We start from the raw sequence: 14,418 nt of genomic DNA, 5'->3' as shown, positions 1-14,418 counted from the left end.
GCCTCCTAAAGAGCTGGAATTATAGGTGTGCTCAGCAAAAGTGAACAACCTTGAAGGCTGAAAATGTAGATTAGTGGCAGAACAGTTGCCTAGTATATGTAAGGCCCTGGAGTCAATCCCCAGTACCACAAAAATAAACAACTTTGAGATGTTGAATTTTTTAAAATATTTATTTTTTAGTTATAGGTAGACACAATACCTTTATTTTATTTTTATGTGGTGCTGAGGATCAAACCCAATGCCTCACACATGCTAGATGAGCGCTCTACCTCTGAGCCACAACCCCAGCCCCAAGATGTTGAATTTTTTTTTGAGTTTTAGGTGAACACAAAATTTTATTTTTTATGTGATGCTGAGGATCAAACCCTGTGCCTCACGTGTGCTAGGTGATCGCTCTGCCACTGAGCCACAACCCCAGCTCCGAGATGTTGAATTTTACATTTGTAATATGTATCTCAAAGTTGAGTTCAACAATTTTAAGCTAAATTTTTTTTTAAAATTTTTTAGTTGTTGATAGACCTTTATTTTATTTACTTATTTATATGCAGTGCTGAGAATCGAATCCGGGGCCTTACACATGCCAGGCAAGTGTGCTAACTGCTGAGCCTCAGCCCCTTAAGTTAAAGTTTTAATTATACAGTTTGAGTTTTGATAAGTATATGTAAGTTGTTCACTCTCCAAAATTATGATACAGAACACTTCCATCACCCCCAAATTTTCCTCCTGTCCGTTTGTATTCAGTACACTCACTCTTTTTTTCTTTATATTTATTTTTTAGTTTTAGGTGGACACAATATCTTTATTTTACATTTATGTGGTTCTGAGGATCGAACCCAGTGCGCCTTATGCATGCTAGGTGAGCACTCGACCACTGAGCCACAACCCCAGCCCCTAGAACAAGTCCTTTTATGAATTTTTTAAAATACCACTGACCTTGTTATAAGATTGTGTCTTCCGTATTTAAGAATTTCTAATAATGTACCTTACACGTTTTTTTACATGTTTTCATAATATGTATTATTTGCAGAACATAGAAGTATTTTCATTTAATCAAGCAAAACACAAATTTTGACTTCACATTCACATATAACTTTCTCTGACATTTGAAACTCAATAGATTGGTGAATCCAGAAGATCTTCAATAATCATTATATGGAACAAACTATATTAGTATCTCCAAAGTTTACTCCCCCCAAATTTCTTCTTTTATACTCTAAAACATCTTCATCATGTTGTTTGATGAGATAGAACCACAGAAAGACGGTGGTACCCAAGGTCAGCCCGACTTTCAGCCAGTCCAGCAGCCAGTCCAGCTGGTCGTTTGGCGAAGCCCCTGGTTCAATCCCAAGAACCCTCCTTAAAGTTTGTTGCATATCTTAGTGTGAAGTTCCTTAAGGCCTCCCTGGTTCCCTTCTTTCTGGAGTAGGGAAGAACATTTATTTCTTAGTTTCCTAGCGGGAAACCAGTACTCTCACTCTTATCTCCAACTTCTGGAAACACTGATCTATGTTTGTGTGGGGGGTTACTAGGGATCAACTCCAGAGGCTCTTAACTACTGAGCCACAAGTTGCTTAGAGCCTCGCTAAATTGCTGAAGCTTTTTTTTTTTTTTTGGGTGGTGGTGGTGGTCATCGTGCTGTGGATTGAACCCAGGGCCTTGTGCATGATAGGCAAGTGGTCTACCATTGAGCTATATCTCCAGCCCCTAAGGCTGGCTTTGAACTCAATGATCCTCCTGCTTCAGCCTCCCAAGTTGCTGGGATTACAGGTGTGTGCCCCCTTGCCTGACGTGATGTGCTTTCTGTCATTATAGTTTTATCTTTTCTAGAATGTCAAATAAATGGAATCATACAGTATGTAAGCTTTTTTTGTCTGGCTTCTTTTACTTAGCATCATGCATATCTGCCTTTGAACCAAAGAAGTGTTCAATGAGTGTATTAAATGTATATTAACCGACATTTGAGTAAGTTTTTTAAAATTGATTGTATAATACTGACTCAAGAAATGTACTGATGGATTGTAAATTCAGCTTAGATAAATCTTAGTTCTTGAGGTCAAACCTTGATATCATTTGGCATTAAAAAAAGGTAAATCAGTTTGAAAGGAGCAAAAGATTAAGGCTAAATCAGAAATGAAATTCCATTTAATGAACATGGCAAGACTTCAGAATAGCTTGTTAAATTCAAATTATATTTTAATAGTAGCCTATTGCTATAGCAGTCAGTGTCTTAAATCAAGCCATAGTTCTTAGTTATACTGACTTATATTGAAGGAATATTTGGGAATGGGAATTATACAGTAATTATATTTCTTCTTGAAATGGGTGGAAAATCTGTAGGGAAGCAAAATCTAAAAACTGAAATACTTCAGGAAATGTTTTAGATCTCAAGTCTCAGCACCTTTTTTTTTTTTCTTTCCAAGACTTGTCTCCACTTACGCTTTGTACTCCAAGTTTACACATAGGAGTAAAGAGCATAATAGTTTTAGTAAAGTGACTGGTTGAATAACTTTAACTCTGACAACTCTCAGAAACAAATATGTGTTGGGTGCTGTGGTGTACACCTATAATCCCAGTGATTTAGGGGCCTGGGATTTGCAGGAGGATGGCAAATTCAAAGCCAGCCCCAGCAATTTAGCAAGGCCCTAAGCAACTTAGTGAGACCCTGTCTTAAAATTTAAAAAAAGAGCTGGGGTTGTGGTTCAATGGTAAAATGCCTCTAGGTTCAATCCCCAGTACAAAAAACCAAACTGTTCAAAACCAAACACCAAAACCAGAAAAAAAAAAATGTTGCAAATTAGTATATAATATTTGGAGTACTAAAACCATACTTTTATAAAACATTGGTAAGTCTATAAATAGTTTATAGCATTCAAAAATATTAGATTTTGCTGCTGTTCTTGTAAAGTATACTCTAAAACTAGTTTTTCTTCAGAACTTGTTTTAATCAGAAACCAAAACAAAGGGTACTGAAAGTATACAGTGTCTAGCAAGGCCCTGGGTTCAGTCCCCAATACTACACATACACACACACAATAAATAAACAAACAAACAAATAAATAAAGGGCTGGGAATGTGGTTCAGTGGTAGGAGTTGCTTAGCATGTGTCTGCTCTGGGTTCAATTCTGGTATTACAAAAGAAAAAAACCAAGCCAAGGGAAAATAGTATGATTTTCTGCCTTATAATTATTCAGGCATACCCACTGTTAACTGTTCTCAAGTTTAGCTAGGAAGTAAGGGCACCCAGGTGCATATCTGTAATCCTAGCCACTTAGAATACTGAGGCAGGAGGATCAGAAGTTTGAGGCCAACCTCAGCATTTTAGCAAGTCCCTAAGCAACTTAGTAAGACCCTGTCTCAAAATTAGAAATTAAAAATTAAAAAATCAAAAGGGTTGTTGCTCACTGGTAAAGTGCCTATGGGTTCAATCCCCAATACCAAAAACTAAAACAACAAAAACAGCTAAAGAGCTACATCTGATTGTAGAACATTACTTAAGTAGATCAGTCTATAAAGCTTTATGGTGGGGTGTGTGTGTGTGTGTGTGTGTGTGTATGTAGTGGGGACAGATGGACCAGGGATTGAATTCAGGGGCATGTGACCACTGAACCACACCCCCAGCCCTATTTTGTATTTTATATAGAGATAGGGTCTCACTGAGTTGTTTGGCACCTTGGTTTTGCTGAGGCTAGCTTTGAACTTGAGAACCTTATGCCTTAGCTTCCTAAGCCCTTGGGATTATAGGCATGCACCACTGCACCGCCCAGCTATGATGGGTTTTATTACTTCAGTCAGTCCTCTTTTTTTTGGTGGGGGCAGTTCTGGAGGTTGAATCTGGGAGCACTTTACTACTGAGCTACATCCCCAGTCCTTTTATTTATTTTTCACATTTTTGAGATAGGGTCTTGCAGACTTGCTGAGGCTATTCTTGAGATCCTTCAGCCTCAGCCTCCAGAGTAGCTGGGATTACAAGTATGTGCCACCATGTCAAGCTCAACCCCCTATCTATCTATCTATCTATCTATCTAATCTAATCTAATCTAATCTATTTATTTATTTTGAACCCAAGGGCACTGAACTTACCCCCCAGGCCTTTTTATTTTTTTACTTTGAGACAGAATGGCCTCAGATTTTCAGTCTTCCTGCCTCAGCCTTCAGAGTTGCTGTGAATACAGGCATGTAGCTCTTTGCCCAGCTCTTAGTTCTATATTTACCTACTAAATTCTAAACAAAGCAAAAATGCCACACTTTAAAACTGTTCTATTTTTTCAGTGATAGGGGTTGAACCCAGGTGTCTAGGCTTGCTAGGCAAGCATCCTTACCTCTGAGGTATACCCTCTCACTTTTAAAAGCATACAGTTGCATTTAAGAGTCCAAAGTAACTTCAATTTAAAATTCACTATCTAATCCTCATTTGAAGGAATGATCCTTAAGAGCTTCAACAGTAAGTAGGACAGAATATTGGTAACAATGAAAATTTAGTCACGATGTAGTTACATTTATGTTGAATACATTTCTTTTCTTTTTTTTTTCCTTAAGGAATTAAATGACCTGGCAAGGGACCCTCCAGCACAGTGTTCTGCAGGTCCTGTTGGAGATGATAGTAAGTATTTAAAAGGAATTATGGAGTAAAACAGCATAACACTGCCTCTGGGGAGCTCTGTATTATACAATCTCTTAAAGTTATCTTGTTTTAAGAGATAGTTTGCTAAGGAAAGGAGGGAGTGTATACTTTTAGTTTCCAATGAAAGAAGCCATTCAGTCATTTTCTATTATATTTTGAACCCCCTGTGCTAGGCATTATCTTCATTGTTCTGGTTTATTCCTCTCCCCTCCTTCATTCCTTCTGTGTATTTTTGTGGGGTAAAATAGTTAATTAATTACATCTAGTTGTTTATTTATTTTTTGGGACCAGGGATGAAACTCAAGAGTGCTTTACCTACCACAGTCTTTTTTTTTTTTTTCTGGTATGGAGAATTGAACCCAGGAACACTTAAAGTGCTTGGCCACATCTCCAGCCCTTTTTATTTTTTATTTCTAGAAGGGGTCTCACCACATTACTTAGGACTTCTCTAAGTGGCTGATGCTGACCTTGAATTTGTGATTCTTTCACCTCAGCCTTCCAAATTGCTGGGATTACAGGTGCTCACCACCTTGCCAGGTTTTCCTAATATATTTTTAATGTCTAAATTACATGCTTACTACTATCTAAAATAATTTATTAAATGATCTTACCATATAGGTTGAGTAATAATTTCCCTTTTTTTTCTAATATGATTCAATGTAGCTTTTCCCCCTATATCTTCTAATTTTGTTTGAAGGGAGGATATTTGAATGACTCTGTTTTGTAACATCAGACAAATCCACAAAAAATTGGTAATGTTTATCAATTTAAAAAATGATTGTGATTGGCAGAAACATTTGTATAAGAAAATTGTATACATTTTTTTTAAAAAGAGAAAGACCCTAAGGAACTTGGCACCTAAAAAAACTTGGCAGGGATTGTGTCTCAGTGGTTGTGCCCTGGATTCTGTCCCTGGTACCAAAATAAAATAGTAACAACAACAACAAAAAAAAACTGGGGCTGGAGATGTGGCTCAAGCAGTAGCGCGCTCGCCTGGCATGCGTGGGGCCCAGGTTCGATCCTCAGCACCACATACAAAGATGTTGTGTCCACCGAAAACTAAAAAATAAATAAATATTAAAAAAAAAAAAAAACAGAAATGAGTATGAGAATATCTTGTCTTCTCTGATGCTAGGGATCAAACCTAGTGCCTCACATATGCCAGGCAAGCGCTCTATTGCTGAACTATTTACCCCAGTTCCTTGATTTTATTAAGAATGTTTTTTTTTTTTCTGATTTTTTTTTTCTCTTTCCTTACTATAAAGGAAAATAATGATGATGACAATGATGATTTTGGTACCAGGGAGTTGCTTAGGGCATCACTAAGTATGAGGATTATTTTAAAGATAAAACTGATATTATAAATTACAAATTATGAGAGGGTATGGGGTTATGACTCAGCTGTAGAGCGCTCGCCTAGCACGCACGTGTGAGGCCCTGGGTTCGATCCTCAGCACCACATAAAAATAAAGAAATAAAATAAAGGTATTGTGTCCAACTATAAAAATAAAATACTTAAAAATAAATAAATAAAATAAATTATGAGACTGGGGCTAGGGTTATAGCTTGGTAGAGTGCTTGTCTCACACATGTGAGGCATTGGGTTCAATCCTGAGCAGCACATAAAAATAAATAAAAAAGATAAATAAAATAAATTATGAGACTAAATATGTACATGTGTGGAAAATCTCATTTACATTATTAATTTTTGACCTGTCCAGCATTAATAATTACTGTGTTTAATACCAAGCAGGGCAGACCACACACTTTAACAATACAAGATGATTTAAGTACAACTGGCTAGGGAGTAGGTCAGAGATTTTAAAGTAGCTTAGAAAAAAGTAATAAGAGCCTCATAGAGATTTCTGAAGTTGATACATTCTTCTCTCTTTTTTTGTTTTTGTTTTTCTTTTGTTTTGGTACCAGGGATTGATTGAATAGGGCCTTGTTAGATTGCTGAGGCCAACTTTGAACTTTCAATCCTTCTGCCTTAGCCTCATGAGCCACTGGGATTGTAGGCATGCACCACCATGCCTAGCAGTCATTCTCAGTATTTTTTATTCCAGTTTTTGCCGTTCTGCCATATCATATGACATACCTGCAATGGTGTGCTCTTTTCATTCATTTGAAAAAGTGGCTTAGCCAGGCTCAGTGGCATATAACCTTTAATCCCAGCTCTCCAGTAGGCTGAGGCAGGAGGATCATAAGTTCTAGGCCAGTCCAAATAACCTAGCCAGATCTTATCTCAAAATAAAAAGGGCTGGGGATGTAGCTCAGTGATTAAGCACCCCTGGATTTTTTTTTTTTTTTAATTTATTTATTTTTAGTTCTCGGCGGACACAACATCTTTGTTGGTATGTGGTGCTGAGTATCGAACCCGGGCCGCACGCATGCCAGGCGAGCGCGCTACCGCTTGAGCCACATCCCCAGCCCGAGCACCCCTGGATTTGATCCCTGGTACAGAAGGAAAGAAGGAAGGGGTTAGGGGAGAAAGAAAGAAAACAAAGGAAGGATGAATGGATTATACATGAATATGGATTAGATGGGGAATGATGACTTACTTGATAAGGTACAATGTGGAGATTGATACATGGTGATTTTTTTCTTGTTCTTTTTCAGTGTTCCATTGGCAAGCTACAATAATGGGGCCAGTAAGTATTGAGATTAATTTCAGAATAAATAGTTTATGTAATTTATTCCTTTTAATTCCACTTTTCTTTATCATTAACAGAATGACAGTCCCTATCAGGGTGGAGTATTTTTCTTGACAATTCATTTCCCAACAGATTATCCCTTCAAACCACCTAAGGTAATTGGGATATGATAATTATTTTTAATGTGCTCTGTGTGATACTATTAAACAAATTTACAAAAATTTTCCTTTTTCTATAGGTTGCATTTACAACAAGAATTTATCATCCAAATATTAACAGTAATGGCAGCATTTGTCTCGATATTCTACGGTCACAGTGGTCTCCAGCACTAACTATTTCAAAAGGTAATGGAATGGATATTTGATACCAAGCTAAACACTTTTTTTTTTTTTTCCCCTTAAGACTTTCCATTTTGGGGCCTGGGGTTGTGGCTCAACAGTAGAGCACTCACCTTGCAGGTGCGAGGCCCTGGGTTCTATCTATAGCACCACATACAAATAAATAAAATAAAACAAAGGTATCGTGTCCAACTACAATTAAAAAATAAATTTTTAAAAAAAAGATGATCTATTTTTGAAGAGATTACTCACTCTTTTTTGGCGGGGTGTGGTAACCAGGAATTGAACTCAGGGGTCACATCCCCAGCCCTATCTTGTATTTTATTTAGAGACAAGTCTCACTGGGTTCCTTAGGACCTCGCTAAGTTGCTGAGTCTGACTTTGAACTCATGAACCTCCTGCCTCCACCTCCTAAACTGCTGGGATTATAGGCATGGGACACCACGCCCAGCTCATATTCCTTTTAAAAGGAACAATCTCCCTTAGTCTGAAATAGACATCATGACAATGGAAAAAGGTTGGGGCTTTGAGCCTAAATATTCCTTGGTATGGTAACTAGTCTGTTGATTATGTTATTTTGGATTAGGTTGGCTGAGCATAGTAGTGTATGCCTATAATCTCAACAATTTGAGAGACTAAAACAGGAGGAATGCAAGTTCAAGGCCAGCTTCAACAATTTATAAAGGCCCTAAGCAACCTCACGAGACCTGCTCAAAATAAAAAAAGGGCTGAAGATATAGCTCAGTGGTAAATTGTCCTTGTGTTCAATCCCCAGTGTCCCACCCCCAATAAAAAAGGAAAAAACAAATAGCTCTTTAGAAGAATAGCATTACTTATGCTATAAATACAGTACGCAGACATTAGATGGGGATGGAGGGGGGCCGTGTTGGTTCTGGGGATTGAACCCAGGGGCACTTAACCCCTGAGCCACATCCCCAGCCCTTTTTAAATATTTTTATTTAGAGACAGGGTCTCACTGAGTTACTTAGAGCCTCGATAAATAGCTGAGGCTGGCTTTGAACCTGCGATCCTCCTGCATCAGCCTCCTGAGCCACTGGGATTACAGGCATGCCCTATTGCGCCCAGCTGGATACTAGATTTTTGAAGAGCTAGATATAGGTAAATTGGTGTAGAGACTGTTTAAGATTTCACCCAATGTTATTTTTAGGAACAGATTCATCCTCTTAAGATGATCAGTTTAGCATAAATATTTTTGGACTGTAGGTGTCATTTAGTAGTAGGTGATTACCTAACGTGCACAAGGGTCTGGGTTTGATCCTCCAGCACTGCCTTTCCCCTGCCAATTTTTTTTTCCCTCTGAACATCCCAATGATGATTAGTATAGCTCTATGTGTGTTTGAAAATATGTTTTTTAAAAAAAAGTTAATTGCTCAATTTGTAATGAAAGACCAGTAGTTCTACTAAATCATTACATGAGTAAATTAGGGATTTATTTTATTTTTATTTTTTGGTACTAATGAACTAGTGAGATAGTTAATGAGAATTGTCTTAAATGTTAATTTGAAAATTTGCATCCCCCCCAATATTATCCCTAAATGAAATTAAAAGTGGATTAAAAACTAAACTATAGCCAGGCCTGGCAGTGTATGCCTATAATCCTAGTGACTCTGGAGGCTGAGGCAGGAGTTCAAAGCCAGCCTCAACAAAATCGAGGAACTAAGCAACTCATTGAGACCTGGTCTCTAAATAAAATACAAACTAGGGCTGGGGATGTCACTCAGTGGTAATGTGCCCTTGAGTTCAATCCCAGTATCCCTGCACCATCCCCCCGAAAAAAAAAATAAATAAAGGGAAGATTTGTCAGATCTCAACTTTCTTTTGGGTGGGGGGCTATTACAGATTGAACCCAGGAGTGCTTAACCACTGAACTACATCACCAGGCTTTTTATTTTTAATTTTGAGATAATGTCTTGCTAGATTGCTTAGGGCTGGATTGCTGAGGCTGGCTTTGAAATTGCAGTCCTCCTGCCTTGGCCTCCTGAGTCACTGGGATAACAGGCCAGTGTGCACCCAGTCCTAGATCTCAATTATCTAATATGAAAAGTGTTGAAAAAAAGAAAATGAAAGAGTTAAAAGAAAAAAGAAAATCAAATGGGTTAATGTTTAAAATGTGAAGAACTTAAGAGGAAAAAAAAATATCTCACCATGTGCAATGGCACACAGCTGTATGTAATTCTAGCAGTTTGGGATGTTGAGGTAGAAGGATTGAAAGCCCAGTTTAGGCAACTCAGTGAGACTCTTGTCTCAAAATAAAAAATAAAAAGGGCTGGGATTATAGTTCAGTGTTAAGGGCCTCTGGATTCAGTCTCCAGTACCAGAAAAAATAAAATTTACCATTTCTTTAGTGAATTTATCTTCTGTAAAGAGCCCTTGGGTTCAACCCTCAGCACTGCAAAAACAGACAAACCAACCCAATCAAACCCAAACAACCCCAGTCCCAATAGACAAATGCACAAAAAAGAACCAAAGAATAAGGAAACTTAAAAAAAAAATTTTTTTTTTTAGTTGTAGGTAGACATAATACCTTTATTTTTATGTGCTGCCGAGGATCAAACCTAGTGCCTCACACGTGCTAGGCAAGTGCTCTGCCACTGAGTCATATAACCCCAGCCCAACTTAAAATTTTTAAGTTCCCATTTTTTTCGCTTACATATGCTAAGCCAACACTCTACCACTGAGATACATCCTGAGCCCGCTCTTCACCAGTAAACCATTTCACCAGCATCTTCCCTCTCTTTTAGTGATAATGAGGATTGAACCCAGGGACTCTTTACCACTGAGCTTCATTCCTTATTTAGAGACAGGTCTCACTAAGTTGGGAAGTTTGGCTTGAGCTTGGAATCTTCCTGAAATTTTAAATACGGGCTGAGGATGTAGCTCAGTAACACAGGGCCCCTAGGTTAAATTCCAGTAACCCTTCCTCCCACACACAGACTAAATGCTGATGATGTACATTGTAATGAGTACTATATACAGTAGAAGGGTAGATTGTACACTGTTACGTTAAGAGACTTTCATTCCCCTGATGCAGTAATTACAACAATAGCAAATGTTTAAAAAAGCTTTGTATAGAAGTACATTTGTGACAGTGATGTGGTTTTTTTTTTTTTTTTTTTGTTTGGTTTGGTACCTGGGATTGAACCCAGGGGTGTTTAACCACTGAGCCACATCCCCAGCCCCCCCCCCCCCGCCCCCCTTTTTGTATTTTATTTAGAGACAGGGTCTCACTGAGTTGATGAGGGACTTGCCAAGTTGCTGAGACTGGCTTTGAACTTGCCATCCTCCTGCCTCAGCCTCCCAAGCCTCTGGGATTTCAGTTGTCTGCCATGGTACCTCGCTGACAATGATGTTATTTCTGAAAATTGGAGATTATATACAGGTGCAGTAGTAGAGGAAGAAATAAAATAAGTTCTAGCACATACATTTAAGAGTACTGATCAATTGTAGCCTGGTATGCTGGTGCACATCTGTAATCCCAGCTGCTTGGGTGGCTGATGCAGGAAGTTCACAAGTTCGATGCCAGCTTGGGCAACATAGAAAGTCCCTATCTAAAAAACAAAATGAAAGGCTGGGTTTGTAACTTTTATTTAGGGGCTGATGCCTTCCATATGAGAGGCACTGGGTTCAATTCCTAGTGCTGCAAAAAAAAAAAAAAGCCTTTAAAAAGTTATGACACTAGCCAGGCAGTGGTGTGTGCCTGTAATCCCAGCATCTTTGGAGGCTTAGGCAGAAGGATCACAAATTCAAGGCCAGTCTCAGCAACTTAGTTGAAACCCTGTCTCAAAGTAGACTAGGAAAAGATAAATAAAATAAATACTGGGAGTGTAGCTTAGAGATAGAACACTATTGGTACTCAATCCTTAGTATGCCCCCCCCCCCCCCCCCCCGCAAAAAGTATGGCACTTAAAGTCATTAGTAGAATGTTTGCCTAACATGCACACAGTTCTGGGTTTGATTCCCATCAACCCCTCTCTGAAAATAAATAAAATTTTTGAAATGGAAAAATATTGTGTGGGGAAAAAAGCCGAAAAGGGCCAGACGCAGTGGCTCAGGAGGCTGAGACAGGAGGATCCGCCAAGTTCAAAGCCATCCTCAGAAAAAAGCAAGGCTCTAAATGACTCAATTAAGACCTTATCTCTAAATAAAATACAAAAATAGGGCTGGGGATGTGGCTTAGTGGTTGAGTACCCCTGAGTTGAATTCCCAGTATCCCCCCCAAAATGGGGAAAATTTGTATACTTTGAGTTATATTAAGAAGTTTTAAGGGCTCGGGTTGTAGCTCAGTGACAGAGCACTTGCCTCGCACATGCTAGGGTTCAATCCTTAGCACCATATACAAATTAAATAAAGGCTTTCTGTCCATCTACAACTATAAAATTTTTTTTATAAAGTTTTAAATAGTTAGAAATAAGACAGTCCAAGTTTTTGCATTTGGTAGTAAAATTTGATATATGAAAAGTTTTTTTCCTGTCTACTTAAAATTACCATTTCTGCAGGGCACAATGGAGCATTCCTGTAATCCCTGCTATGTGGTTGAGTCAGAGGAGTGAAAGTTTGAGACTAGCCTGGGCAGTTTATCAAGACCTTGTATCAGTGGTAGAGGGCCAGTACCAGAAAAAAATTAAAATTTTCCCTCCCTTCCTTCCTTCCTTCCTTCCTTCCTTCCTTCCTTCCCTCCCTCCCCCTCCCTCCCTCCCTCCCTCTCTCTCTCTCTCTCTTTCTTTTTTAAAAAGTTGTACATGAACAAAATACCATTACTTTATTTATTTTTATGTGGTGCTGAGGAATGATCCCAGTGCCTGATGTGTGCTAGGAAACGCTCTACCACCGAGCTACAATCCAAGCCCCAAATATACCATTTCTTCAGTGAATCTAGTCAAGAGGCATGGTGGTGTACACCTAGACAGCAACTCTTGGAGACTGAGGCAGGAGGATCCCAAGTTGGAGGCCAGCCTCAGCAATTAGCAAAACACCATCTTAAAATAAAAAATGTTTAAAATGGGGTGGGGGTGTAGCAATGTGGAAGTCCCCTGGGTTGAATCCCTAGCACAATGAAAAGAACATAGATTCTGAGTCAAATTGCATATGTTGAAATTGCAGTGCTACCTCTTATTGAATGAAACTTGAGACATAGAATTCTGTGTTTCAGTTTTTTTATCTGTAGAATAGGGATGCTTAATAGGTTTTTTCATTGTTATTATAAAGATTAAAGAAATAAAAGTATAGTCAACTCTTTCCTTATAAACACTTCAAAAGTGGGACAAAAGCACAGTTGTCACAGTATTAGAAGTTTGTCATGTTATAATTTAATAAGATTTGTATACTCTTAAAATTAATTCTTTAAAGGAAACCAAAACTCTACAGCATTAAATTAAAATTTCTGGAGTCTTAAGTAAAAATAAAAACAAAAAAATCCAGAGAACCACATTTTTCTTCATATTTTTATTTTATTTTTGGTACTGGAGATTGAACCAGGGGCATTCTAGCCCTTCTTCTTTTTTTTTTTTTTAGTTTTTTTTTAGTTTTAGGTGGACACAATATCTTTATTTTATTTTTATGTGGTGCTGAGAATCAAACCCAGTGCCTCACACATGCTAGACGAGCACACTACCACTTGAGCCACATCCCCAGCCCCTCCCCCCTTTTAAAAAAGTTTTTTTTAGTTATAGATGGACATAATATCTTTATTATTCTTTTTTTATTTGTTTATTTTTACGTGGTGCTGGGGACCGAACCCAGAGCCTCATGCATTGGAAGCAAGTGCTCTACCACTGAGCTACAACCCCAGCCCCTCCAGCCCTTTTTATATTTTATTTTGGGACAGGGTCTTGCTAAGTTGCTGAGGCTGGCTTTATTTAACTCATGAACCTCTTGCCTCGACCTCCTGAGCCACTGAGAGAGAACTACATTTTTACAAGTTGTGAATTAAATAGTTTTTTTTTTTTTTTTTTTTTTTTTCAGAGAAGTGGGCTTTTCTTTCAATTCAAGGGCTATTTGAGAAAGTGTTTATTATGTGTTTTTGTCATTGTCTAACCCAGTGAAGTTTTTTTTGGTTGCTTTTTCTTTGCTAAAGAGCAGTAGAGATATAAATCTAATAATGGAACCAAGAGAGGTGGAATTGTGTGCAGTATGTGTATGTTTGAGGGGTTAGCTAGATAGCTGAAATTGTTGTCATTTTTTTTAATCCCTTCCTTTTTTCATGTCTAATGTTGATTCCTCCCACCACCACCCTTCCAGCCCCACTATTGTAAATTATAAGGACTGTTAGAAGTTTATTTAACTGATATTCTATCTGGATAGGTATCTCTTAAGATAATTGTAGTGCCATTATGTTGAATATGTCACCTATCATAGATTTTAATGTTTCATTGAGCCCTTTTCATAAATTGAATGTGTGTTCAAGTATTTCTGTGAAAGGCCTTAATCCTGTGTGTGATAATAATTGTACTTTAACATATGCTTCCCCTCCTTCCACCCCATTACTGGGAATTGAACCCACGGGTGCTCTACCACTGAGTTACACTTCCAGTCCTTTATATTTTACATTTTGAAACTGGATCTCACTGAGTTGTCCAGGCTGACCTCAAACTTGCAATTCTCTCTCAGACTTCTGAGTAGGTAGGATTTACAGGTTTGTGCCACCATGCCTGGTTATGATCATTTTCAATGGACAATAATTTTGACCTCAAATCCCCTTTTCTTTCCCCAAACCTTAGTGCAGGGGATTGAATGCAGGGTCTGACATAGTAAGTATGCACTCTACCAATGAGCATATCCCCAGCTT

At 38.2% G+C, this 14,418-nt stretch overlaps 1 protein-coding gene across 4 annotated transcripts in view; it reads left to right on the top strand.

Moving 5' to 3' along the window:
- Ube2d2 (ubiquitin conjugating enzyme E2 D2) overlaps positions 1–14,418 on the top strand; it is a 54,797-nt gene that overhangs the window by 32,702 nt on the left and 7,677 nt on the right. For all 4 annotated transcript variants that reach the window (XM_046460323.2, XM_058584290.1, XM_058584291.1 and 1 more), the window contains 4 exons: positions 4,537–4,600; positions 7,241–7,272; positions 7,353–7,430; positions 7,514–7,619. In XM_046460323.2, coding sequence (XP_046316279.1) covers positions 4,537–4,600; positions 7,241–7,272; positions 7,353–7,430; positions 7,514–7,619 — 280 coding nt within the window. The remainder of the gene's footprint in view (positions 1–4,536; positions 4,601–7,240; positions 7,273–7,352; positions 7,431–7,513; positions 7,620–14,418) is intronic.

The sequence above is a fragment of the Marmota monax genome, unplaced genomic scaffold, assembly GCF_021218885.2.
Source record: "Marmota monax isolate L192 unplaced genomic scaffold, Marmota_monax_Labrador192_F-V1.1 WCK01_AAM20220418_F8-fsc00006, whole genome shotgun sequence".
Classification (NCBI taxonomy): Eukaryota; Metazoa; Chordata; class Mammalia; order Rodentia; family Sciuridae; genus Marmota; species Marmota monax.
The sequence above is the reverse complement of the archived record's forward strand: the minus strand, read 5'-3'. Positions and strand labels throughout refer to the sequence as shown.